General features: G+C 42.9%; 1 protein-coding gene across 1 annotated transcript in view; it reads left to right on the plus strand.

The window, feature by feature from the left end:
• Positions 1-13,617: 13,617 nt before the first annotated feature.
• The window catches only part of KCNK10 (potassium two pore domain channel subfamily K member 10), a 101,649-nt gene continuing 87,734 nt past the window's right edge, over positions 13,618-27,532 (plus strand). The window contains exon 1 of the mRNA XM_030558970.1: positions 13,618-14,617. Within this exon, the coding sequence (XP_030414830.1) occupies positions 14,566-14,617 (52 nt within the window). The 5' untranslated portion in view covers positions 13,618-14,565. The remainder of the gene's footprint in view (positions 14,618-27,532) is intronic.

Here is a 27,532-nt window from a genome sequence, read left to right on the forward strand (position 1 = left end):
ACAGGTGTAATTCCAGTGACTTCAGTGAAATTACTCCTGATCCTCAGCAGTGTGAGGTCAGAATCAAACCTATAATATTTATACATTAGAAGTATTTGTTATGAACCTGTCAAATGTGTTTAGATGGGATTGTGATGCTGACAGACCAGCTCAGATCAGAGCAATAGGCCAGTTCACTTTTGTGTTAATAAAAAAAATGTTGTGTACTAATTCACTCGAGTGTTAATTTAGTTCAAAGGAAATGTGAATGATATTGTCGTCACTTCTCTATAACTTGTTGATTCCTATTGGATTACATTATGTATACCCTTTAATTAGATAACCCTAGACCAGTGTGTGTTAGTGCTAAAATGAGAAGTTTGATGGGTAAACTGCATTAAAACTAATGAAATGTTACTTTTATTGTTTTCACTTATGTATGCCTATTATAATGTAATGGCAGGCAATTGCATTATGTATATCACTGAACTATATTATCTGTGAATGCAAAGGAAGTAGAATGCTAACTTCAAGGCAAGGATAATTGTGTTCAACAATAGAAATTCAAAGATTCAATCTGCATTCAATATGATTCAATCAAAGATTCAATCTGCATCAAGCTTTTGATACGGTCTCCCACAGTATTCTTGCCAGCAAGTTAAAGAAGTATGGATTGGATGAATGGACTATAAGGTGGATAGAAAGCTGGCTAAATCATCAGGCTTCATGGATAGTGATCAATGGCTCCATGTCTAGTTGGCAGCTGGTATCAAGCTGAGTTCCCCAAGGGTCAGTCCTGGGGCCAGTTTTGTTCAATATCTTCATTAATAACACTGCTCTACAGCCAAAATGCTTCTGAAATAAATGTAGCCCAACTTTACTAATTCTGGGTAACTGAGAATGAAAATGATGCTTAAAATTGTTGATTGGCTGTAGTTTTCAAGATATACTATTGGGTCAGTATATATGACCCTTGACTTGGGAATGGCGGAGGATAAGTGAGTTATAAAGGGAAGGGATCTCAATTTAAACCAGAAATGACTAAAATACATCTTTGACTGGATCTACGAATAAATCTAATACTGGGTTTGGACAGTACTTGCTTTTTAGGCAAAACAATGAATGATGCAATCTGAAGCTGGTATTGTGTCATACATGATATGAATTGCATCATGTTATTCCTAGAAGTCATGGATGATGCAATCATAACGAAGCTTACATCACTCTGCTGAACAAATTGCCCTATATCAGCTCTAGAAATCAGACAGTGTCGTGCTCTCTTATTTGTCAGTGTTTGATTTTGCAAAGGGACACATTTCTGTTTAGCCAAAGTGAGCAGAGATGCCTCGTACTTGTGTGAACAGTGCAGATAACTTCTGCTATGTTTGTGGTGAAGTGACTTTTGCATCACAAAAGCGCAGTATAACCACTATGGTTAAGAAAGCCTATCACCTTTATTTTGGCTGCAAAATTGGAGATCAGGACAAGAGGTGGGCCCCACACATCTGCTGCAACACTTGTGCATCAAATCTTCGCCAGTGGTTGAACAGGAAAAGGAAATCTATGCCTTTTGCAGTGCCAATGATTTGGAGAGAGCCAACAGATCATCCCAGCAATTGTTACTTCTGCATGGTGCCTCCAGTTGGGAAAGGTGTGTCAAAGAAGAAAAAGTGGACTGTGCATTATCCAAACATTCCATCAGCTATACGCCCAGTACCCCACGGAGAAGGACTGCCGGTTCCTGATGCACCAGAATCATTCTCACTTGAGTCAGACGAGGAAGAAGAAGAGGATGAAACTTCTGGTCCTGAATCATCAATGTCACAGGACCCACATTTTCTCCCATCCTCCTCCTCTGAACCACACCTCATAACACAAGGTGAACTGAATGACCTTGTCAGGGATTTGGAACTACCCAAGAGTAAGGCAGAGCTGTTGAGCTCCAGACTACAGCAGTGGAATCTCCTGGCAGGCTGTCAGGGCAAATGGAGCCCATCAATGCTTGCAGACTATTGCTGGACAGTGACAAAAGATGCTCCATTTAATGAATACAAGAGACAAGCCAAGAAGCGCCGAGTAGACACTGAATAGGACTAAACTATGTACATAATAGTTTTTTGCCTTTTGTTTCATAATAAATTTTAATTATATAACCCTTTTGCTGATTTTTAAAGTGTTACATAAACAGGACAGGTGAAATATTATCATGTAAAGCAACCATAGACACATGAAAAGACCTAGGTTTACAATTTATGATTAAAACTCTACTGTCTACACAATATACATAGACATAAAATGTAAAAACTTAAATATCTTAGAAACAGTAGCCAATCAGTTGTTTTAATTGTCATGTTTGAATTCAGCACATCAAAATACATAATAAATATCACATTTTATCTCTGAAGCAGACGACTTCTCAAAAATTGTAGACCAGTGTAATCTGGAGGATGGTGTGGATTGCACCCTCAGCAAGTTTGTAGATGACACTAAACTGGGAGGAGTGGTAGATATGCTGGAAGGTAGGGATAGGATATAGAGGGACCTAGACAAATTAGAGAAGTGGGCCAAAAGAAATCTGATGAGGTTCAACAAGGACAAGTGCAGAGTCCTTCACTTAGGATGGAAAAATCCCATGCACTACTACAAACTAGGGACTGAGTGGCTAGACAGCAGTTCTACAGAAAAGGACCTAGGCGTTACAGTAGATGAGAAGCTGGCTATGAGTCAACAGTGTGCCCTTGTTGCAAAGAAAGCTAATGGCATTTTGGGCTGTATAAGTAGGAGCACTGCCAGATCGAGGGACGTGATCCATCCTCTCTATTTGGCATTGGTGAGGCCTCATCTGGAGTACTATGTCCAGTTTTGGGCCCCACTCTACAAGAAGGATGTGGAAAAATTGGAAAGAGTCCAGCAGAAGACAACAAAAATGATTAGTGGGCTGTAGCACATGACTTATGAGGCGAGACTGAGGGAACTGGGATTGTTTAGTCTGCAGAAGAGAAGAACGAGGGGGGATTTGATAGCTGCTTTCAACTACCTGAAAGAGGGTTCCAAAGAGGATGGATCTAGATTGTTCTCAGTGGTAGCAGATGACAGAACAAGGAGTAATGGTCTCAAGTTGCAGTGGGGGAGGTTTAGGTTGGATATTAGGACAAAAATTTTCACTAGGAGGGTGATGAAGCACTGGAATGGGTTACCTAGGGAGGTGGTGGAAACTCCTTCCTTATAGGTTTTTAAGGTCAGGCTTGACAAAGCCCTGGCTGAGATGATTTAGTTGTGGATTGGTCCTGCTTTGAGCAGGGGTTGGACTAGATGACCTCCTGAGGTCCCTTCCAACCCTGATATTCTATGATTCTATGATTCGTTCCTCACTCACAGCCAACAAAGGAAGGCCCATGTGGGTGCAGAATCTGTCAGCTTGCTCTCTGTGTAAAGGAGCTATAAATATGGATTCAAAAAAGATCCAGCATTTCTGTACTATTTGGACCCTCACAGCAAAGTGGGTATCTCTGTCTTGCATCTGGCCTAAACTTATTTTGGGTAACCCTGAGAGACTTACGGAAAACTAGTAGATTACTACATCTCTGCTATCATTTTGGACTTAAAAAAGGTAGAGTCACCTGTTAATGTATTTTGCCTGCTTTAACCTCTCAGTAACTTTAATCTTCTTTTTATGAGCTAACAAATCTTTAGTTAGTTTACTAGAGAAATTGGCTGCCAGCATTGTCTTTGGTGTGAGATTGATTTTATCCATTGACCTGAGGTAAGTGACTGATCTCTTGGGGTTGGGAGTAATCTAATGTGATGTGATATTTGGTATAGAGACCAGTATCACAAAGTCCAGTTTGTCTGGGAGGCAAGGTACGCTGGTGAGCCTAAGGGGACTGTTTGTGGCGCCATGGTCAGAATAACATTATGTTCCAGGACTGCACATTTGTTACTGGCTTGGTGAAATCTCATGGTAGAATATTTCACCAGTTTGGGGTGTCTGCTCTGTTTTCTGACAGCCTTACCTGAGATTGGCACTCACAGTTGTGAGCTACTTCAGACAGCATGACAGGGATATTAAATGTTGGTAACCTGCACTGATATTGCCCATCTGAACCATGTTGATGAAAATGATCTGAAGTCTAGCCCAGGATCAGTGCATAGTTCCAAATAATCTTAAACACTATGCAGTATTTTGTATTAGGAGAACAGAAATATAGTTGGGGCCACATTCTCTAGCCTCCTATGCTCCCTTTTCACTGGTCATTTGGGGAAGGTGGAGCTATATGCCACTTCTTACAGAGGCTGTGCCTAAAGGTAAAATCTATGTGTTTCTCTAGAACACTAACTTTACAGAGTTCAACCTTGGAAGGACATTTTCACTTTGTTGATCTTGAATATTTTTGACATATGTCTAGCATTTATTTTGTAGACATGATGATAGTCTGGCAGATATTTTTCTTTTATGATCCACGTGGTATCAAGGCTTATTCTTAATTATAGGGGTGGTCCTGAGAATTGAAAAATAAAGACAAAGAAAGCAGTACTGTAAGAGACTGTGCTGTGATTGCTCCTAATCCAGGCTAGAAATTGATTCCTTCTGCTAAATAGATTGATATTCACTCAGAATACAGGATGCATGGTTATTTTGTGGAAGATTCAGTGAAGAATGCAAAAGGCAAAAGATTAAAAATTAATCTTACATCTGTTTGTTGCACAGTGAAAATACATGCAAACCTCTGAGCATTATACTGGGAAATGAAGAATTGTTTCTTTAAACAGTAATTTAGAGAGGAAGAAAGTTTACACGTTTGCTATTGCTCAGCAATTGTTTTATAGGGAAAAAATAATGGCAGCAGCTCTGACTTTTTAGTTCCTCCCATCAACATCCTCATTTCAGAAGTGCAAGAATACTTGCTGAGAACTATGAACCCCCCACTGAGGTCAATAGTTTTGTGCATAGAGAGATGGCAGGATTAGTCTTTAGAAATACACCAAAAACATGTGTGGCATCCAAAGTTTCTTTGTTTTTAACTCATGATCAATGTGTGGAATTTCACAGATGTATTTCTGGAAATCTGAATTATCTTCCATAACTGATTATCTGCATATGCTTGGATCCTTATCACTAACTGGAGTGGCCTATATTGCTGATATGGTTACTTCAGTGTGCATCATAATGGTGCTTTGGTTCCCCATACCTGAGTGTCTTGTGACAAAGTAGATTAGCTAAATTAGGGAATATCACCCATAGCAAATTTCTTTTGTTCGCTAATTGACAATTCACTTGCAACAGAAAACACTGTAGCTATACAATAAAATGTTGGTATTCTTAGGTTATAAGAAACTTTATTTTTAATGTCTACTTTTCTTTTACTATAAACTGAGTGTATTTGTTAAAGAGAGACTTTTTCACTTTCCCCAAGAAATAGGGAAAAAAATAAATCAAACAAACAACATGCAGAGATATACTGTGACCTTTTAAATGCAATCTGTCAATTTTTAATCTTTGCTTCTCTCATTAAGAAACACCAGATTAGAGGAATTTTTTTTCCTCCAAGATCTGGATACGCTAAAGGCTTACACACTTCATAGTTTGTATGGGCTGAGCTCACAGCACACACCAGGGGCTCCTTGTGCTCTCCATTTCTACACAGACTTCCTGTGTGCCACCTTGCTATCCACATCTCTTTCAGGGATTTATCCTGTGTTAATAATTGGAGCCTAGAAGGCCTATCTCACTTGTAAGCTGTTGTATTGATATCAAGGGCCAAAAGACTTAAAGGTGTTTAAACTTTCACAGTCCAATATTAAATCAGATACAAAGGTTCGGTGTTTTTTACAGAGACCCTGGTTCTTTGGCAAACAACCAGAAGCTTTCATTCTTAAATTGGAAGTTTATTGATCAAATACAAGAAATCAAAACAAGCACTTACACTGAAACTGAAATTGAGTAAGTATGCAAAGCAAACTTAATTAAAACCTATTAAAGTCTCTTGCCTTTAGGAGGCAAAATATCAGTCTTTTATTTTCATGAACAACCTTTCTTTGATGAGAAGGAAAAGGTTAACTTTACTCTCAGTTCTGATATGTGAGATGTATTCACTTCTATTTTTAACAAGGTGGAGGAGAGACAGGACAGAACAGGTGGGGAGAAATATGGCTTTGGTGTCAAGTATCAGAGGGGTAGCCGTGTTAGTCTGGATCTGTAAAAGCAGCAAAGAATCCTGTGGCACCTTATAGATTAACAGACGTTTTGGAGCATGAGCTTTCGTGGGTAAAAACCCACTTCGTCAGATGCATGACATGGCACCCACGAAAGCTCATGCTCCAAAACGTCTGTTAGTCTATAAGGTGCCACAGGATTCTTTGCTGCTTTTATGGCTTTGGTGGTGACCTTGGAACACTGGATGGCAGGTCAGTCACAGCCTGTTTTTTGGACCCAGGCTCATGTTCCAATCAGGGATATTGTTTGGTTGGATCCTTTCTCCTCAGACAGGGTAGAGCTGAATGGGCTATTTCATCTTGCTGTGGTAATGTGTGCAGTTGATTTTTGGATCCATTGAAAAGCTGAGGGAGAGAGATAAGATAGAAGGAAAAAATAGTGCCGCAGAAAGTTACACAAAAAGGAATGGACACAGATCCAGATCCTATTGTCGTACTGCCAATTAGGTATCCCCACAGATGGGCTGAGGCCTGGATGTCATGATGATATGATGACTTTCAGACTCACAGGTGATAACAAAGTTCCTTGACCAAGAACAAGGCCTGCTGGCCTTCCTCTTGGGAAGAAAATTCTTCAGATACACAAATGAAGACACCTGGTTGGCACCATCACTTCAGTGGAGACTCCAGCTGTGATCATGTATGATCCTGCTTTGTTTCTGCTTTCCATCTGATCTGGTCCTAAGTACAGCTGTACTACCACATGATACCAAGATAGGTATGTTCTCAACACAGTCCTTGAGTTACGTCAGCAAAACCCTTTTGTTTAGATGAATGCATTCTTCACATGTAACAGTCTGAGTTGGACTTTTGTTATCTTTTTTTACATCAAGATTTGGTACAGATGACTAAATCATTTTACAAACTTCCATACACCTTCCCACAGTTAGGCTCACAGCTGAATTAGGCCTTCTAGGCCCCAATTATCACAATGTTCCCTCCTTCTTCTCCATGCCAGGGACACTATGTGTCCCTCATTACCTCTTCTGCTATATGCTAGGTGTTTTGTCCCCTATGCCTCCCTCCTCCCATACCACAATTTTCCACCCCCCCTTGCCTATGCCAGGGGTTTTCTGTGTTCTCCATTCCTCCTTTCCCCTTACTATGGTCTTTCATTCTTGCCTCCATTTTCCCTTGCTTCCCATGCTAGGGATTTCCCTTGTGACTAATCCCGTTTTAGCCTACCCATGTCTAGAGGGTCACACACTTCACTGTGTCTCTAGGCTGAGCTCACTGCACACACAGTGGTTCTTTGCATCCCTCCACTTCCACCTCACATGCCTCCCATTCCCTTCCATCCCCCTTTATTTCAGGTATATGTGTAAATACAAATAGTTAAGTTTGTGGAACTTGTAATTTGTTCAATGATTTCTATCTCTCTGGGAGATAAATCATTCTCGGTGTCAACACTTTAAACTTCATTGGGATGATGGGCAGAGTTGAGATGAGGGTGTTATGGCAGAAGAGTTGTCACCCGCTGGTTCTTTAATCTATAGACAATTAGAATCCTCGTTAAAAACTGGGTCTGCTAATCAGATGCAAAGAGCTCTGTGTGTATCTGATTTTTTCTGACATTCACATAAACCAGTAGTGTTCCGCCCATTTATGCATAGAACATTCCCCCAAATTTTGGAATTGAACAGATACAGCATTAAAGAGTTATTATGTAACATCCAAACAGATGGACAAAAAAAGAGAAATGACCCCAAGTTTGAGTGTAGGGCTTTGCTTAAGGATTGGCCTGTCATGAGGTATGAATGTGCTTTTAACTGTCCAGGGTCCTGAAATACACCTAACATATTTTCTTTATTTGATACATACTCTTCCATGACCCTGGCTTTTCCTTTCACATCACAGAAACATTCCTGAGACATCACTAGAATTTGAACCCCCAAATTCCAGAATTTTAGCCATCTACTAAACTATGGCACTACATATCGAGCTGGTAAGAAATTTTTTGGAAGAAAATGACAAAAGGAAACAGAATAATGCTGTAAAGTCAGCTTGATTTTATTAATCTAGTTTGCTATTTTCTTTAACATACTTGACTTTGATCCAATGAGAACTCTTCAGTGATAGTTTTTACATGCTAAGAGCCAGATTCTTATCCCACAACACTGTGAATCAGGTGTAATTCCATTGAAATCAAGTTACACTAAGGTAAAACAGGTGTTAGTGGGATCAGAATCAGGCCCAATATCTAAGCTGCACAGTTTGTTGCAAGGAGACTCTTGTACAGTACAGAAACTTTCCTGAAAGAGCTTAATTGTTTACAGCAATCTAATTAGTTGAATTAATAATAATAATAATACTATTGTGTATCCAGTGCCAGATATATGCAGAGTGCATTACAGATTAAAAGACAAAAAATGAGATTCTCACTCCTGTCTGAGCCATGTAAAGGGGCCTGGGGTGGTGTAATGGGGCTTTTAAAGCCCTGGATCTGGCCAAAGGAGACCCTCTCTAGCACTGAAGCTGAGAGTGAAGAAGACAACCACAGGCTAACTGTCAGGGACACCCTTATAAGTCCTGCCATAGGGTGTGTGTGTCTGAGGTGAGGCATGTTAGGAGTCAGAGGGGTACGGAGTTGTAGTGCATAGTGTTATGGAGATTATGTGTGGTACTGCTGCCCCTAGGCAGCTGGGGAAGGCTGTCATAGGCAGTGCTCTAGAGTTTGTTATGCCATGAGCTTCTCCAGCCCCTAGAGCAGCCTACAGATGCTAAGATGTTATGGTGGCTTAAAGCCACTTTAGCTCCCACTTCCCCTGGCCTGAGTCCTATGCTGCACCTCTTAGAGATACAGAACAGAATCTCAGCCAGGGTCTCGTCTCTAAGCAATTTACATCTAGGGGCTCCATCCTGTAAACACATGCTACAGAGGGATAGTATTTTTTGCCATGAGTAGCATCATTAATTTCAGTGGAACTACTCACAGCAATAAACATTAACTTCTGAATGTAATGCTTGCTGGATCGACCCCTAAATGAATTAATTACACAACATAACACATAGCTGCCAAGAAGATGGGTACTGCAGGGAGATGAATAAGAATAAAGATGTGAGTTTACTCTTTATTGCACTGTATATAGTGGGTTTCATTCTCAGTTACTCTGATGTCCCTGTACACCATTGTGGCAGCATGAAAGGGCCTTTGAGTGGGTATAAATGGACCTCTTAGAATACCCTGTACAGAGAGGGCTACTCAGCCAATTTAGAACTGGTGTAAGGGCTTTACACCAGACTTGCTCCAAATCCTCAGCATGGGGTGGGGGGTAGATCAGTGACATATCACAAGTGTGACCAGAGTGCACTTCACTGTGCTTATTCTCTGGCCAGAGTGTAAATTAAGGGTCCTGCTGCAGCTCTAATTTACACAAAGGTCCTGCATGGTCCCAAAATACGGGGAGAGCAAAAGTGGTTTAAAGCTGCCCTTCCCCCCAACTGCATCCCTGTAACTGAGAATCTGGTCTCTGATGTTAGCTCCCTTACTCATTTTGTTTTGGTTAAGTTGGGGTGTGTGTGTGAGAGAGATATTTGAGGAGGAATTGGAAGAATGGGCAATGTGAGGTCATTCCAATTATGTGGGGAGCACAGAGTAAACTTTTTTTAAAATAATTTTTTTCCTCTGTAGCGATGTCGTGTCTCCTTTCCGCTTTTTCCATTTCAGGTTTTTATTTTTTAGTCATTTCATTTTGGATTTTCACAACATGAAACAGCTCCGTGGGATATCAGCAGAAGGTCTAGATGGATTATAGCTTTTCCATGACCAGAGACAGCAGCTACAGCAAATGTAACACATGGAACACTCTTCTCAATCAGAGATGCCAGATTTCAGAAGGCAATTTTATATTTAGTGTTCATATTTGAAAAATGGGCAGATCATCTAATAGCAGTAGTATACTGTCTCAAAGACTGGTATGTATTTTAAATCTAATCATGTTTGGTTTTCTCAATGCATCAAAGAAATGGCAGCATTTTATATATAAATCACCTGTTATTTCTGGCATCAATAAATCTTTATTTTTCTTCCCAAATTCACCCTTTAGGATCTAACTATGAATAAGCAATATTTATTCACCTGCACCACTGCAAATTTCCATATGTTACATCACAACAGTGTCTAAATCACTCATGCCATATTGTTAATGAATAGTAAAATGACACTTAGCATTTTTTCCTCCTGTTAATACATTTTAAAAACAAACCTTGTTGCCCTTTGTCTTGGGATGGTAATGCCAACCCTGTAAGGCATTAAGTGTCAACTCCCACTGACTCTAATGGAAGTTAAGGGCACTCAGCACCTCTTCCTATTAGGCCTTAAATGAAAATACAGTTTTAAACCCAACCAACTTGTTGAGCTACTGCTGTGTGGCCCAATCCTACATACTCTTATGCAAGTAGTAAGATGGATCCTGCACTTCTTGGAATTTTTAAAAGACAATGTAGGCAGTAAGCAGTACTAAGACTGCTGCATTTATAAGAGGTGCAACAGCTTGAGGCACTATGCTTCAAGACACAAGCTTGCTCATTCCTTAGAAATCACTACAGGGTGTTACATATTTGCATATGGTGACTGTTAAGTTCCTATGCAACAGCTGCATAGGCTGTGATAGGTGATTTCATTGTGCTAAATTCATCCATGGTATAACCCCCTTAATTTTAGTTAAGTTACATCCAGGTATCAATTTTGTCCACTAAGTAGAAATCACAGTTTTAAGGCATTGAAATAATTGAGCAAGATTTGTCTGCTCATAACATGGTAACTAATTGCAAAGAAGTTATATGACATCATGTGGTTCAGTATCTGATTGTATTTTTAAATGAACCTTATTGATTTGCCACAAGTCTCTTAAACCATATGGCTGATAGCAAGACAAATGTTTTTACAGAGTTTGCAGATGCTGTTTGGGAAGTGCATTTACAACAGTGAGAGTCAGGAGACAGGGATGTGGTATTATAAAATTAGAATTTGTAAGATACTGTAAGTCAGAAATATATAGGCACTTCCCTGAGGTCAGTTTTACTAAAACGTGAATATGAAAATAAGAAAATCCCTCTTCATAAGATAACACTGACAATCAGGGTCCAGATGTCTCAGGAGTTTGGTAATGGAGTACATGAAATGTTCACCTCTAGGCTACAGATTTAAATCCAGAGCCGGCTGGCAGCAATTGAAAGTGGTTGGTTTTCCAATAGCCTCTGCAAAATGAGTTTGGTGATCTCGGTCCAGTTGTCAGAGACAGATGTCCACAGCACAGAATCTACCACAGCAACTGCTGGCAGTCATAACAGAAAGGTGAAGTAGTAAAGGGGCTATGGAGACTGAGATAGCTCAAGGTGGTACTTCTAATTCACAGGTGTGGGAGTGAAGCTTTCTGGGTTGCTATCCATGCTGTAACTGTTCTGTGGGGGAAATAAAGGCTTTAATCTCCAGGGGTGTCAAGATGGCATCTTTCATGAGCACGAGGGAGTAAAGGTAACAGCACAAAAGTTCATTAAAAAACTTTTGCATGGCATCATTAGTCCTTTAGTGATGTGTGGACACTGGGTTTGGAATTCTTCTCAACAGCTTGCCTAAGCAAGGACATAGCTGAATCATCAAAGGTTTCTTATTCATGGTCAAAGTCATTGTAACACATTTGTACAGCACAGATGTAAACCCTAATCTGAGTCTTGTTTCCATTCAGTTTGCTGAAGTAATGTCAACAGGAATCCCAAAGCCTTTTCAGAATGCAGTGGGATTCACTTTCCTAGGAAATACTCCCTGCTTCTGGTATCATCACTGCACTCATGTTAAATTCAAGTCTGACTGAACAGGCTCATTATCATTACCTCCATGTCTTCCCTCCCAGCAACCTCCTCTCCTCCTATTCAACACACCACAAACTGCAGGGGACTTGAGATCAGGGAAAAGGAAGGAAGTCAATGGCCTAACTCCTTGAACACAGCACCACAGTATTCTTTCCAGCGGCGCTACTTTAAACTAGTTTCTTAAAACTCATTTTAAGAAAAGTCTCATTTTAGGGGCTTTCCCCCCAGACAAACAAAAGAAACTTAAAGAAGTGCCACACTATTGGTTTTTCTCTCTTCTTGTTCAGTGTTGGGCAAAGATTGGGGCATTTAGAAATGCTTCTGAAATTGATTTTAAAAAACAAAATTCAGGTTCTGTTACTAGCCAGAACCGCAGTTTGCAGGAGGAGAAAGTTTGGCCGCCCTACTCTTCATTAAACTTTGGTTTTCTACAACAGGGATTTCATGTTATCATTTACCCAGGTCTAACCCCAGGCCCAGTAACCAGGGCAGCTTCAGGAGGGCAGCCACAGAGGGGAGTCGTTCAACAACACTCCCCAAATGGACCAAATGAACAATTTCCAACTTGGCTCAGGTTTGAATTGGGAACCTCTCTCCTGACAATGGAGGGCATAGGTGCAGGAACTAGGGGTGCTGCCACACCCTCTGGCTTGAAGTGCTTTCCACCATCAGGGTTTACAGTTTTTGGTTCAATAGCTCTCAGTACCCCCCCGTACAGATTGTTCCTGTACCCCTGATGGAGGGAGTGAGGGTTCTGATCCAGCCCCTGGCTGAGCCAGGCCCCTCATGACTGAAATCTACCATGCAGATCTAGATTGCTGAGACACCCATGCCCTGGAAGTTTGAAGGCTTCAGGAAGCTAGCTGGTCCCCTTCCCTATTCACCCCCATTTCTGTTCAGAGCACGACTGTTCCGTGCCAACAAAGAGTTGGTCTCCACTGTCAAAGAAAAGGGACAGCGCAGGGTTAACCTCGTGCATGGAGGGACTCCGATCATTTTCAACCCCTCTGTGGGAGAGTCTAACACAAATATTGTGATTTTAGCTCAAGATCCATCCTTTCCTTCCTGGAGTTGAGTGGGACCCACCATTCTTTGGCTGGATGTCAAAGGATTGTCTCCTGGAGAGGAGAGGAGGAATGATGCAGACTTAGCACGCGAACAGCAGGTGTCTAGTAACTGCGACAGAAAATACAGCCCAAGAGTCCCCGTCTCCCCACCCCGGGGCCCCTCGGGGCGCTGAAGGGCAAAGGAACACATAGCTCCCATCGAGTTCTGCTCACCTCCTCCTCCTCCCACGGGGCTACTCAAGAGCCAGCTAAACCGCACCGCCTGGCTCTGGCTTGGATTTGTCCGGTGCCAGCGCTTTGTAGGTATCTTAAAGGGGGCGCAGGGGAAGGGTCCTGCATGGAATGTGCTCTGTCTTGTTGCCCCTGCTGTGAGGCTCCCACCTATCACACTGGGTTGGAGGATGCACGATAAAGCCCACCCGTTTGCTGCAAGGACTCCCAACGGTGCTCTTGCTCCTGCCATGTGCTGCTGCTGCTAGTAGCTAGTCAAGCGTGTCTCCAGCTGCAAACTCCACCAAACAACACACTGCAGCCGCCTCCTCCTCCAGGGAAAGAATCCAGTGAGTATTCACCGAGAGCCCTCCCCGCTCCACCCCGGAGCACCCTGCGATCAGTGCTCCTGGGCTCTCCTCACAAAGGGAGTTGATTTCCCTTTGCCTTGCTGGCTCCCGTTCGTACTCACCTAGCCTCTGCCCCAGCCGGGCAGAGAAGGAGCTCCCCGGAATTCCCACCAAAGCCATAGCGCGCTCCCCTCCTCCTCCTGGCCGCACGACTAGCAGCTGCTGCATTCAGATGGGCTGGGCTCCCCCACCCTCCCACGAGCCGTGCTGCTGCAGCTTCCAACATCAGCCGGATGACTTCTCTGTTTGCTACTGGTGCCCGGCGAGGAGCTGGGCTGGTCCTTGGCTGTGCTGAGGCTGGAGGGAGTGGGAGTGGGAGTGGGGGCGGGGGTCTGTGTGTGCGCTTCCTTCTCACCAGGCGCAGTAGCTAGGAGGGAACAAGGCTGGCTGGTTTTCCTTGCCACCCCCAGGTCTGCGTCTCGCTAGCCCGTGATACACTCACGTGTGCACCAGTCAAATGTGTAATGCTGCAGTGGGCAACCCACCACCACTACCGAACAGCTGCAAACGGACTGGGCGAGCCAGATGCTGAAGGACCCCGCGCGGGAGCGAACAACACCTCGGCTCTGACGCCCCATCTCAGTGCAGCCCCTGTATTTCCTCTTTCACTCAGAGCCCCTCTCGCTTTATTCCCCCCTTCCCCAGTCTGGGTGTTTCCCTCCCCCACTTTACTCTCCAACCCTAAAACCTCCATTCCCTCTTTCCACCTTCCCCTCTTGTATTTGTATGTTTCCTTGCTTGGCAACCACCGGTTTCCCTCAGTCGAACGGCGCAGACTGCCCATCGTTTGAAATTAATTTGTTTGACTGCAGCATCGAGACAGGAAGGTTGGGAAATTTATTTAATTCCTTTCCCTCCCTGTGCAAAAGGAAGCAATGAAATTTCCAATCGAGACTCCAAGGAAACAGGTGAACTGGGATCCTCAAGGTTGGTGTTCCTGACTTTATAATTCTTGCTGGTATTATTATTCCTCCTGCGTGTGGCTGAGAGGAAAGTGTTTGGCTCGGAATTGGAGTAGATGCTTCTTTACAGCCTGCTCCCCATGTGCACTGCTCAGTCGGTCTCATTTAGTCTCACCGCTGTCTTGAAGCTCGGAAATGTTACTAGGGTCTGGGGGAAGGAGAAGCGAGACAAACCTTTTTTCCCCCGATGTGACCTATTCCCGCTCTCTCCCTTCCCCCAGTATTTTAGTATTCCCATTGCAAACTTGTCTGGGATGGCTGGGTTCACCGCATTGGTGCATTGTTTGTTTTGTTTTATGCGTGGCTCCTTTGTTGTTTCTGGTCATCATTGTCTCTAGTACATGGGTGGCGTATAGGGTGGACACAGAGGTGACGTCTGGCTCTGGTGTCCTCGGTGGAGAATGTCTCTTGGCAGGCAGCTGGGGGTAAAAGGCTACTGCAATATGCCCTATAGAGTGGGCAGCAGGAAAGGCATGTTAAATAATGGAGCCCAGAGGGACCTTTCAACGCCTGACTCCATCCTATTAACAATCGATCAGCAGAAGCTGGTAGATTGATTAACTCTACACTTAGTTTTTCAGCGTGTTAGTGTGGTGAGGGGAGGGGAATATGTTTACGCCAGTGCGGTGGTTTGCTGTAAAACGATCCAAGTTGTGTGTGTGGGTTTCTTTCTAAATACTTTCAGCGCCCGAGGCGCTTAGTATACGATCTATTGGCTAAGTGACTGAAACGGTCCGGATCATTAGCATATTGACGTGCAATCTCTCTATAAATGATCACTAGAGGATCTGAACAAGTTGAAGCCTTAAGTCCAGGTTTGCAGTCAGTAGCTGTTTAATAGCGCTCAGAGGAACTCTGAAAGGATGGCATAGACTTGGATTATTGGTCTTTCTTCTGCTGGTCTGGTTTTGATTCTCTGCCACCCCACCCTGCTTAGCTACAAAATGGGACATTCAAAACATTTCTCCTAGTTCAGACCAACCAAAATGAGATCAATATCCTCAGGCTGAAGAGTGATGTAGTGTCTGAATAATAGAACATTAAGCTTTAGTTTAAGCACTGTTACCTGCTTAATATGGTGAAAGCTGAAATAGACACATAAAAACCCACCCGGTGGTTCACAACAGGAATGTGAGCATCAGTATCTCTTAAAATATTTTATCTCAATAAGTCCATGTTTATATGGCATCAGGTGTTCTGAAAGGCAGAATTTGGCAGCATAAGCACTTGTAGAATGAGTGTAACAGCATCTTTGGTTGTTGTTTATTTGCTGCTGTCTCCTTTTTTTGAATTTGATCTCACTGGAAATTGCACCAAAAACCTGAAAAAAAATCAACAAAAAATTACACATGGAATTGTGGAATGGTGCTATTATGATGGCACCCTGTATACAGCTCCATTATCTGGCAGTCAGCTCTGGGGGCATGGGTCCCTCCAACAAGTGGTTGGTCACAACTCACTACTTGCATCCAAACCCTCAGTTTGCCAAATCGGGTGAAAACCAGCCAGCACAAATGATGTGTTTCTTCCCTCCTGAGTTGAATCCCTAGTAAGGACTGCAGGACTGGGCCTATGATTTCCCACAACTGTACAAACATTAGTCAGGCCTCAAGGATGCTGATGTATAACAAGGAAGTAAGCAAAAAAAAGGCATGTTTATTTACAGCTTTATGACAAACACAGGAAATAGATAAATGTTAGGCCCGTGAAGGATAATATTAGTAGGGGAAAACATCTTGGGTCCAATCCTATAACATTTACATGAGTACTCCCATAACATGCACTCTGTTGAATAGTCCCTTTGAAGAACTAATCATGTGAATAAGGGATACAGGTCTGAGTCTATAGGGTTCAATTTTGAAAAGAAGATAAAATAAAAACTGCCTATACAAAAGCTCTAGGTACCCTAAACTATGATATGCTAAACTATGAGACTAAACTATCTGTTTGATCTTGTATTTAGCTATGACACTCTGGGTACCTTTCCCAGACCTGAAGAAGAGCTTTGTGTAAACTCATAAGCTTGTCTCTCTCACCAACAGAAGTTGGCCCAATAAAAAATATCACCACACCCACCCAGTCACAGATAGATGCTATCCATTTGGTGATCTGCATGCATGATATATGCAAAAGAAAGGCAAGTCTTTGAATATCATAATGTTTGTGGAGTTAAAGATAGCACTTTTTAGGATATGTCTACACAGCATCTGGGGGCGTGCTTCCCAGCTTCGGTAGACAGACATGCGCCAGCTTTGCTTGAGTGAGGGCACTAAAAATAGTGGTGTGGCCCTGGCACCATGGGCAGTAATTCTGGCTAGTTATGGGACCTGCCTGACCTGCCAGGTACATACTCAGGTGGCTAGCTTGAGATGCCCCCGCAGCCACAATGCTATTTTTAGCACATCTGTCTACTTACACTGGGAAACACATTCCCAGCTGCAGTGTAAACATACTTTAAAGATCCACATGTGAAAATCTGTCAGTAAGAAGGCTGTGAAAGGGATTACGAGATCTTAACTATTAAAACAGGTGATTGGTGTTCCGTCAGTAAATAGCTTCATATATCTAGCTGCATTTAAATGCATGTCAGTACAATATGCCTTGTCCTGGTTGTCAGACACATAACCCATTGGGACCACAGTTTTGTCTAGCATGAATGTAACCAGAATATTGTACTCACTTGGGGTTAGATCCACAAAGTGATTTAGGCATCACAACACCTAACTTTTATGTGCCTGCTGCCCAATTAAATCCTCAGCCTTGAGTTGGGTGTCCAGGCTCCTGTATGATGCATGAAGAGGATTATATGCTCAAAATGGGATTTCCTGAAGCCAGGAGCCTAAGTTAGCCAGTAGGAGATGGAGAGGAGAGTAATTTAGGCACCAATCTTCACTCAGCATTCACAGCTTTGAACCCTGTCCTGAAGTTAAGTGGCAAAGCCAAGTCTGTCTTTTCTCATTAGAAATCAGAGAGAGTGAGCTCCCATTACAGCCAACAGCCCAGTGGCCAGGGAGCTCACCTGGGATATGAGAGCTCTGCTTTCAAATCCCTGCTCAGCTTCATTTGGAGCAGGGGCTTGAACTTGGGTCTCCCACATTCCAGGTGAGTGCCCAATCTCTTGCTAGCTCAATGAATATTTAATTAGTTATATGAAGTGGAACCATTTCAACAGAAGAGACTGAGAAACCCACCCCAGAATACTCAGTAGCATAGGGAGGGCTTGGGCAATCAAATTAGAGATGGAGACACTGGGTTCAAGACCCTGCTCCAATCAGGCAGGGGGGGAACTTGAAACAGATCTCCCACATCCCAGGTGAGTACTATGATCTCTAGGGTATTATTCCTGATTTGTGTGCCCACTGACATCTTTTGTGTGAGGCCTGATCCAGTAGGCATGCTTAGAGAACACCTACCGGATTGGGCCCCACAGATGAGAGCAGCGGCGAGGGATCGAGAGGGAATGTGTAGACTGAGATTCCCACCAGGGTTTAGTTGTGAGACCAGGTGCCAATCAGCTTGGCAGCATCAGGATTTAAGCAGTTTCACACATGCCTACCTACAGAAACTGAGGCATTTAGGAAATTTAGGCACCCAGCATTAGGTGGCAGCTAAGCAGGGATTCTGAGGATCTCAGTGGTGCCTAAATGTTTTAGAGGCCAAAAGTGGCAGTTAGGTACATAAGTACCTTTGTAGCTCTACAATATCTGAAGTACACCCATTTATGTTTCTTTGCTAGCAAGCCAGCAATTGGAAGATGTAACGTGCTATAATGCAGGTGATGAGCATTATATTTACAAACATACAGTTATTCTCAAAATAATTTTGTAACAAATGATCCCAGATGATGTTTTCCAGAAATGACATATATCTTCCAAAGGCCAAAGATCTTGTAATGGAGGATTGCATGAATCAGGGGACTGGTGGGGATGCTGGTTTGAATCCAGGTCAAGATATTAGTCACTTAAATGAATTAGTGTACGGATACCACAACACTGGTTGCACTGCAAATGTTTAGATAGGTAAATAAATTACCATCTAATTGCTCTTTTTTGGGCTTATATGAAATTGGTGTTCTCAGTCCACACAGCAAACACCCCTGGCCCCAAACCAATGTACCATGAAAAGACTTTCTGAAAGGGTATACAGGGTATACAGGTGGAAATCGACGGAAGAGAAAGCAGGTGTTTAGCAGACAGCAAATGGGAGGCTGTTCAGTTTCTCAGCCATCACTCCAAGGAAGGAATGGATCATGGAAACTGAATCATACATTTGCTTCTCCAGGTGATACCTCCAGGGGAGGGTTGCTACATAATGGTAGTACGGTGCGGGAAATTTGTGCTGTCACTGCCCAGGCTGCATCTTCATGCCTCTCTGGTTTTTAACATTTTGGCCACAGTAATCACTTAAGTTCTGGGAATGGCACTTTTGTTGCTTTGAGGAACTCCGTCCAGCGTTCCAGGATTTAAATAGGCTGGCACTTTTAGGGAGTCTTAAAATTCACTGTAATGAACATATCAGACACCTTCATGAACACTATTTGTTGGGGAAGAATCAACATGGCTTTTGTAAAGGGAAATACTAGAATCCTTTGAGGATGTCAACAAACATGGACAAGGGTGATCCAGTGAATATAGTGTACTTGGACTTTCAGAAAGCCTTTGACAGGTCCTTCGCCACAGGCTCTTAAGCAAAGCAAGCAGTCATGGAATAAGAGGGAAGGTCTTCTCATGGATCAGTAACTGGTTAAAAGATAGGAAGAAAAGGGTAGGAAGAAATGGTTCGATTTTACAATGGGGAGAAGTAAATAGTGGAGTCCTCCAGGGGTCTGTACTGGGACCAGTGCTGTTCAACATATTCATAAATCATCTGGAAAAAGGAGTAAACACTGAGGTGGCAGATGATACAAAACTACTGAAGAGAGTTAAGTCCCAGGCAGACTGCAAAGACCTACAAAAGGATCTCTCAGAACTGTGACTGGGCAACAAAATGGCCAATGAAATTAAATGTTGATAAATGCAAAGTAATGCGCACTGGAAAACATAATTCCAATTATATTTACAAAATGATGGAGTTTAAATTAGCTGTTACCACTCAAGAAAGATCTTGAGGTCGTGGATAGTTCACTGAAAACATCCGTTCAACATGCAGCAGCAGTCAAAAAAGCTAACACAATGTTAGGAACCATAAGAAAATGGATAGATAATACAACACTAAATATAATAATATCACTATAAAAATCCATGGTACGCCCACACTATGAACACTGCATATAGTTCTTGTCATCCCATCTCAAAAAGTATAGATTAGAACTGGAAAAAGTAGGGCAACAAAAATGAGTAGGGCTATGGAACAGCTTCCATATGAGGTGAGAGGGAAAAGACTGGGACTTTTCAGCTTGGAAAAAAGGATGACTAACAGTGGATATGATAGAGGTCTATAAGATCATGAATGGTGTGGCAAAAGCAAATAAGGAAGTATGATTTATTCCTTCATATAACATGAGAACCAGCGGTCACACAATTACATTAATAGGCAGCAGGTTTAAAACAGACAAGAGGAAGTACTTCTTCACACAATGCACAGTCAACCTGTGGAACTTGTTGACAGGGGATGTTGTGGAGGCCAAAACTATGACAGGGTTCAAAAAAGAATTAGATAAATTCATGGAGGATAGATCCCTCAATAGTGATTAACAAAAATGGTCAGGGATGCAACCTCATGCCCTGGGTTTCCTTAAATCTTGGACTGCCACATGCCGGGATTGGACAACAGGGGATGGATCACTTGATAATTGCTCTGTTCTGTTAATTTCCTCTGAAGCATCTGGTCACTGTCAGAAGACAGGATACTGGGCTAGATGGACCATTGGTCTAACCCAGTATGGCTGTTCTTGCTATAAAATAAGGAAACATAAATCATGTGAAGAATGAATTAAAAAAGGTAGGTACTTCAGGATCAGGCCCTTAATGTCAGTGAGAATTTGGCCCACTGACTTCAGCAGGAACTTGACTCTTTTATTTGGCTTCACTTTTTTTTTTAAATCATTCATCTTGGCATTGTAAAACATCTGTTACCTATTACTGATAGTTACTTGTTTGATTACCACATGCTGCTCTCATTTTGGGCAATCAAGGGCCTGATCCAATGCTCACTGAAGTCAGTGGCAAGTCAGGTGATCGGTCTCACACCCCACACATGTAAATGTCTTAGTCCATCAAGTTGGACATCTAGCTAGCTTTTGCAGATACTTATCCTTATAATTGCGATTCTCATCCTCCTTCTCCGTTCCTCCTGTTTGTTACACGTACTTGTTGTACCTTGCTTAAGTTAGATTGTAAATTCCCATTTAAACAAGGGACTGTATTTTCCATATACATTTTTTAAAAGAGCAACACAACAGGTTTCTGATCCCATTGAGTTCTACGTCAACAAAATTATTATTATTAATAATTAACAGACACTGCAAGGCAATATCTGTTTAAAACAAGTTTCCATTGGAATAACTGAAAACAAATATTTCCATAGGAACATTTGTATTGATTTTGATCTGGTAAAAGACAGTTTTGTTAGCCAAATCTAAAACAGGAACCAAATTTGACTTGTCAGTGCCCCTTTCAGGTATCGATTTTAATGCTCCAAAGTAATTTTCCTCTAAGCACAGAGAATCCCTCCTTTTCCTCACCTTCTAAGGGGGAAATGTTCTTCAGGCTGAAGAGGGCTGGGTGTGACTCCTTTCAAAACCCGCCAAACACATCCCTGAATTGCTGATGCCCTGCAGAGTGATGCAAGGTGCTCTGTCCCCTCCAGGGGAAGCATGTGTTTCCTTTGTGATGCTCCTTGTAGTCAGAAGGCCAAGCTCAATCTTGACGTTGGAGCTGGTAGCACATTGTGCAGTCATTAGACTGCCCAGCTTCCTTTGCACAGAGAAATATAGTGAAGCTATAATATACATTCAAATGACAGGGATTGTAAAAGCCCTTTGAAACTCAGGTTATATGTGCAGTTCCAATGCAACTTTTTGAACGCTGAATCCACTGAAGCTATAGTGTAACTCCTTGGGTTCTCTCACAAAGGCAATTTTTGTGTAAGAGTAGTTCATGTAGTTGGGAGACTACAACTCAGTAATAAATCAAGAAGCTGAAAGATCTCTATAGAGATTAGAGCAGTGACTGGGAGCAAGGATTCCTTGATTCTCCCAGTGACTTACTGTGGGACTTCCAGGAAGTCACATAGACCCAGATCCACAGAGATTTTCAGGCATCTAAACCCCAGCTGTGGGCACATAAGTCCCAGTTTTGGTTCCACTGTGTCAAGAAAACTCCTGCTGGACCTTGTAGGCACCTAAACTCACTTGACACCTACATTTTCAGGGTAAAGGTTCCCTGGGTGCCTAAATTCTTGCCTCTGGGCATGCACACTGCTGCCTCACTTTAGGCGGCCAGACACCTGTCTCCTACCTAAGTCTCAGAGCAATTCATAAACCAGGTGAAGATAGGCATTCCTCCACCTAAACAGTGTGCGAGGTCTAGTCGGGTAGGTGTGTTCACGGGCTGCCTGCTGGATCAGGTCTCATTCAGGTCTGGCTGGAGGAGGAAATGGTGCCCATTTTATAACTTTTAGCCCAGTGGTGAGAATACTCCCCTGGGATATGGGAGACCGACATACAGTTGCCTCCCTGCCAGATGGGGATGTGGGTTCCCTCTTCAAATCCTTTCAGGTATGTTTTTTAAACCACAGAGCTATGGGATATTCTGATGTGGAGATCTTTGTCTGTCCTGTTGGAGCTGTTCCACTTTTGTATTAAATAATGAAAGTGATTGGAGCAGAGGGACTGGACCATTGGGCAAGAGAGAAAATGACTGAAGTCCAGGGTTGGGGCACTCCCCAAGAAGGGAAGTAGGAGCCCCTGGGTCTAGTCTCCATATTCCAATTACTCTATCATTATTGAACCTGGGTCTACCACATCCCAGGTGAATAATCTAACCACTGGACTAAAAGTTATAAGGTGGGCACCTGCTCCTCCAGGGGTTTTGTCTGGAGCAAGACAGACACCTAAGCCACCTGAGCTCAGGCACCAGGTTCCCATTTGTAGATGGCTAAGCAGAGATAGGCACCTTCTTTCAGCCTGGACTTAGGCTCCTTTCTCCAGGAGAAGGGTGGGGCTTAGCAGCTGCTATTGACTAGCTTAGGCAGGTCCCCACCTAGTGTGATGTTTTTTGTGGATTGCATTCTCTACCTATTCATTGCATAGAGAATCTAGACCCCTCACTTAGGCTTTGTGGATCGCATTGTTGATCTTGTGATTTTCTAGGCACCAAAAGGTTAGGGACTGTGACACTCAGTGTTGCAACATCTAAGTCCCTTTGTGGATCCAGGCCTTAACCTCTCAGTGCCTCTGTTTTTGATCCCTCCTCATCTGTAAAAGTGGCGCTTCTAATACTTACCTATTGGGCAGGGGTGTTGTGAAATATAATTAACTTTTCTAAAGCAATTTGAGGTCCACAGCTGGAAGAAACTGTATAAGTGAAAAGCAGCAGTATTATATTCAATGCTACAACAATTTGGAAAGAGCTACACAGCCTCATTCCTTGCACACTGGAGCCTCCAGATCACAGCATTTCAGAAGTGGGGTTATCTCAGTATTTTACAACCACAACAAGTCAGTTTTGTTCATGCACACTTGAAGCCACACATTTTTGTTGGTTTTCTTAATGCAGATAGGAGGACTGCATTATTCCTTGCTGTATGATTTTGGAAGAATCTCCTGTATGTTAGTGTTAGTTAAACTAATGTGACTCTAGTGTAAGGTACTGTGATTGCTGCCTTTTCCTGACGGTTAATTTAAAGATGTTGTCACGCTGTCTGGAGTGGCTCACAACCATGAGTGGCAACCTCAGGACAGACTGTCAAAAAGCAGGGTAGACACCCCAAACTGGTTGTATGTTCTACAATTAGATTTCACCAACGTAGCAACAAATGTGAACTCATGAAGCACTGTATCAGTCTTACTGTGGAGTTACAGACAGTCCCCTGAGGCATTCCAGTCTGTCTGGCCACTGAGGCAAGCTGGAATTAGTGATAAATGGTCACTTACGCCAAAGATCACAAAATATTCAGGTTGCTTCCAGTCACAAGAGACCATTCACTTATCCCAGATCAATTTGTACCTTAGGTCTCACACCAAAGACAACTCTGGTAGCCAATCCTATAGTATACTAACCAAAGGTTTATTAACTAGGAAAAAAAGAGGTTTTTGCAGGTTAAAGCAGGCAACATATACACACAAATGAGTTACAGTCTATGATTCCAAAAGGTGACAGAGATGTAGTAATCTTTTGGCACCAAACGTCTTTTATGTGGCCCAGGGTTGACCCCAGGGATCTCTGTTTTTGTTCCCTAGCTCCAGCTCTGTGAGATCACAAACAACAAAGAGATGAAGAATTTTCATGCTGCTATCTTTTTGCCTCTTCCAGAATTCAAGTTGATGAGACAAGCTTCTTTTCATGTTGCACCTTTACGGGTGTGAGAGGGCCATGAGCCCAGTCTTTGTGTCATACTGCTTCACAATGGCTCATTTAGTTTTCATAGTCCTCCTTGATGGGTAGCAGAACCACTCCTCCTCCCTGAATTTGTAAGCTCAGAGGAGGCATTTTTACAGTTGTAAAATAAAACGTACATATTATAACATGGACTACAGGCGTTACAAGTAAGGTGGTGAAGTTTTAAGCAAACTACTTTTACAATGGAGCTGTATAGAATGCAGAGGTTCAGTTCTGCCCTTTGAAGAAAGTGTCTCAAAAGAGGAGGCTGATGATGGGTACAGTCCTATTTGCCTTGCTCATGTGAACAAGTTCATTAAATTCAATGACACTACTTGTATTAGTAAGGGAAATAGGATTAACTATAGAAGGCATTACAATTTGTGCTGTAAATACAGTTTTTTCTTGTTGCAGATGAATATGTATGCACATCTGGCTTTGAGTGGGTTTTTGTTATCTGAGCTTGTGTCAAACACAGCCAGTGTTCAGTCTACAGCTGTGATCCCATTACCTTGGTTTACATATGTTTGGTTTTCCATGAGCTTCTTTTTGGCTGTCTGGTACTCTATGATAGTATTTGCCATTTCTTCTGAAGACATAATAGAAGCCAGCACACTAACTGTGTGTGATAAGCATTAGGAGAGAAAGAAAAAATTGTTGACTTTAACTTCAGAGTCGAACAGCAGAGCCAGCATTTGAATGAGCAGGAAGTTCTAGATAGACAGATATGACAAGCACATGGCCACTTAGGGCTTCCCTATTGTTACTGTGCTATATATCCTGGCCATTCAGAATATCCTGGTGCTAGTAGGGCTAGAACTCTTATAGGTTCAGAGTACAACCAGACCAGGAAGGGCTTGTGTCCCTTCTTGTCCTGCAACCCTGGGTGCCTTACAATGCTTTGCTGCTGGAGCACCCAGGCTGGGACACTTACAACCAGCCTACAAGCATACAGGTCACACCCTGAAGTGTCTGTGTGCTAGACAGCCCTCGTTCAGCAGCTCTGACCCAAATAACCTGTCTGTGGCCCCACAGCAGCTTCCACCAGCCTTGGTTACAACCAGCAAGGTGACCTCAACACACACACAGTCCCAATTTTCCCCAAAATCAAGTGTTCTCCAATTCGTAGCCTTCTCCTGGACTGGCTTGTTTATTCTGTTAAAGACACAAAAGCACATCAATTTGTTAACTTAACCCTTCCATTTAAACACAGCACTGAGCTGGTTTGTCCAACCTGTTAGGAAGGCAACATGGATTCTGGTGGTGAAGGAAGGTCTGTGCTCTTTCTTCTCTCACTTGTTGGCTTAATAGCTTTGTTTACCTAATATGTAAAAAAATGGACCTTCATTGACTTTGCCTGAAGACCAAGCTGGTCAGGGAATCAAATACACATTCCTTTGTCTAGGGCAGACCTGTTTACCAACTCCCCCCAACATACCTGGTTTAAACACTCTTTAGTGGTAATTTCAGTATATATCCATAACTCTTACTACATAACAGACATACATCACACAAGAATAATATTGATCAGTGAGTTATTAGTTTTTAAATTATACCTCACAAGGCATATTGCAATAGTGTTGAACACAGGAGTGCTTAGAGTCACAGACTTAGATCCTCCTGCTCTAGAAATTCATGATCCTAGTGCCTAAGCTAAGGGAAAATTGCTGTCAGCATCACAGAATTGAACCCATGTCACCTAGTTGAACAGTTTTGGATCTAACCAGAAGAGGGCAGTGGCACATATATGGCTTATTATTTGCATTACAAATATTTGCCTCTTTTTTCCTGTAGTGGTTGTGGTGGTTGTAATCACAGCAGATAACCCAACACTGTATTATACTTGATCAATGTGGATTGCAGAATTCCTGGAAGACGTGAATTTTATGGAGGGAGCTGAGGGAGGAGAGAGTTACACAGGGAAGAGGCTATTGCAAATATAGAGGACTATGTAAGCAAAGGTGCAAAAGCAATAGTGAGGAGAGAGGATGAAAGGAGCAGTAAAGTGATGGGATTAGAAGATATTTAGGAAGCAAATGAGGGAGAATGAGGAAGTGACAGCAGTGATACATGTGGAGGCAAGATTACATAGGGCCTTGCAGATGAGGAGCTTGAATGTGATGTGGTAACAGACAGGAAGCCAAAAAAGGAGTTGAAAGAGAGGTTGATGAGATTGATTGGCAGGAGAGGAAGATAACAATATCAGCACCTTTTAGGATAGGCTGGAGGAGGAAGTAATGGGCAGACCAGAGAGGAGAAAACAACAGTAATGAAGTAGAGAGGTGACCAAGGCTTGGTCAGGGTCCATTTTCACAATGGGGATAGTGAGGAAAGGTTTAATGTTAGTGAAAATGAAGAGGAAAAATAGGACTTAATCCCAGACTGGATACTAGAGAAAATGGGGAAAATAGGAATCAAAAGTGACTCTGGGGCTGTGAGCCTAGGAGTCACGGAGAACAGTGGAATTGTCCATAGGGATTACCATTTAAATGAAGAATATTATCCTTATTTTTTGCCACATGTAGATGAGAGTAACCCATTAATTGGCATTTGGACTGAAATTCCCCCAGACAATGTTACAAATCCATACAGTGCCATTCCTGAGTGCTGAAGTTAGCTTTTGGGTCTCTGCTGCAGATGAAAGATATGTAAAATCACATGTGAAGAGGCAGCTCTTGATTCACTGAGAATCTGAGGAAGTTTGTGTGTTTATTCTAGTCATTGTGTGGGATGTTGTAGCTGGGCAGTTAGCCCACTCCTGAGATAAAAGGAGTGAGAGCAGCTGAAGGAGGGTGGCTGAGTAGCTGGACACAGCTGGGCCCGATAAGGGCTGGGAGTCAGGAGCTGTGAGTCTCACTCTAGCCTTGGAGTGGGAGGGACTTAGCTGTCTGGGAGCACAGGGCATCTGAAACAGAGCAGTGCTGGGGAAGGGTAGGCAGAGTTGGGGAGCTCTGGCCTGGCGAGTCCTCAGGCTGAGGCCTTGCTGAAAGCCAAAGGAGATACTGGGGCTGCAGGAGACAGCTGGGCCTAGAAAGGCAGCAGGTTCAACCCCCTTGCCAATGCTGAGTGGCCATTACAGACTGCAGTTTACCCCAGTGAAAGGGGGCTAGATGATGAATGGCAGTAGCCCCTAAGGAAAGGTGGGCATAGGGGGAGGGGGTTGCCCTGGGAGGGGAGACCCAGAGTGTGGGGGTGCTGCTGTGGGGCAGCACCCCAAGATAAGAGGGTACCGGGGTCTGGGAGGAATGCTGGGCCTGTGGCAGTCGAAACACTGGCCAGCAGGGGGTACTTCCAGTTCCAAATGAGATGAATGGTTGACTGGTCAGTTTGTAACTCCAAGG

This window comes from Gopherus evgoodei, chromosome 4 (assembly GCF_007399415.2).
Source record: "Gopherus evgoodei ecotype Sinaloan lineage chromosome 4, rGopEvg1_v1.p, whole genome shotgun sequence".
Lineage (NCBI taxonomy): Eukaryota > Metazoa > Chordata > Testudines > Testudinidae > Gopherus > Gopherus evgoodei.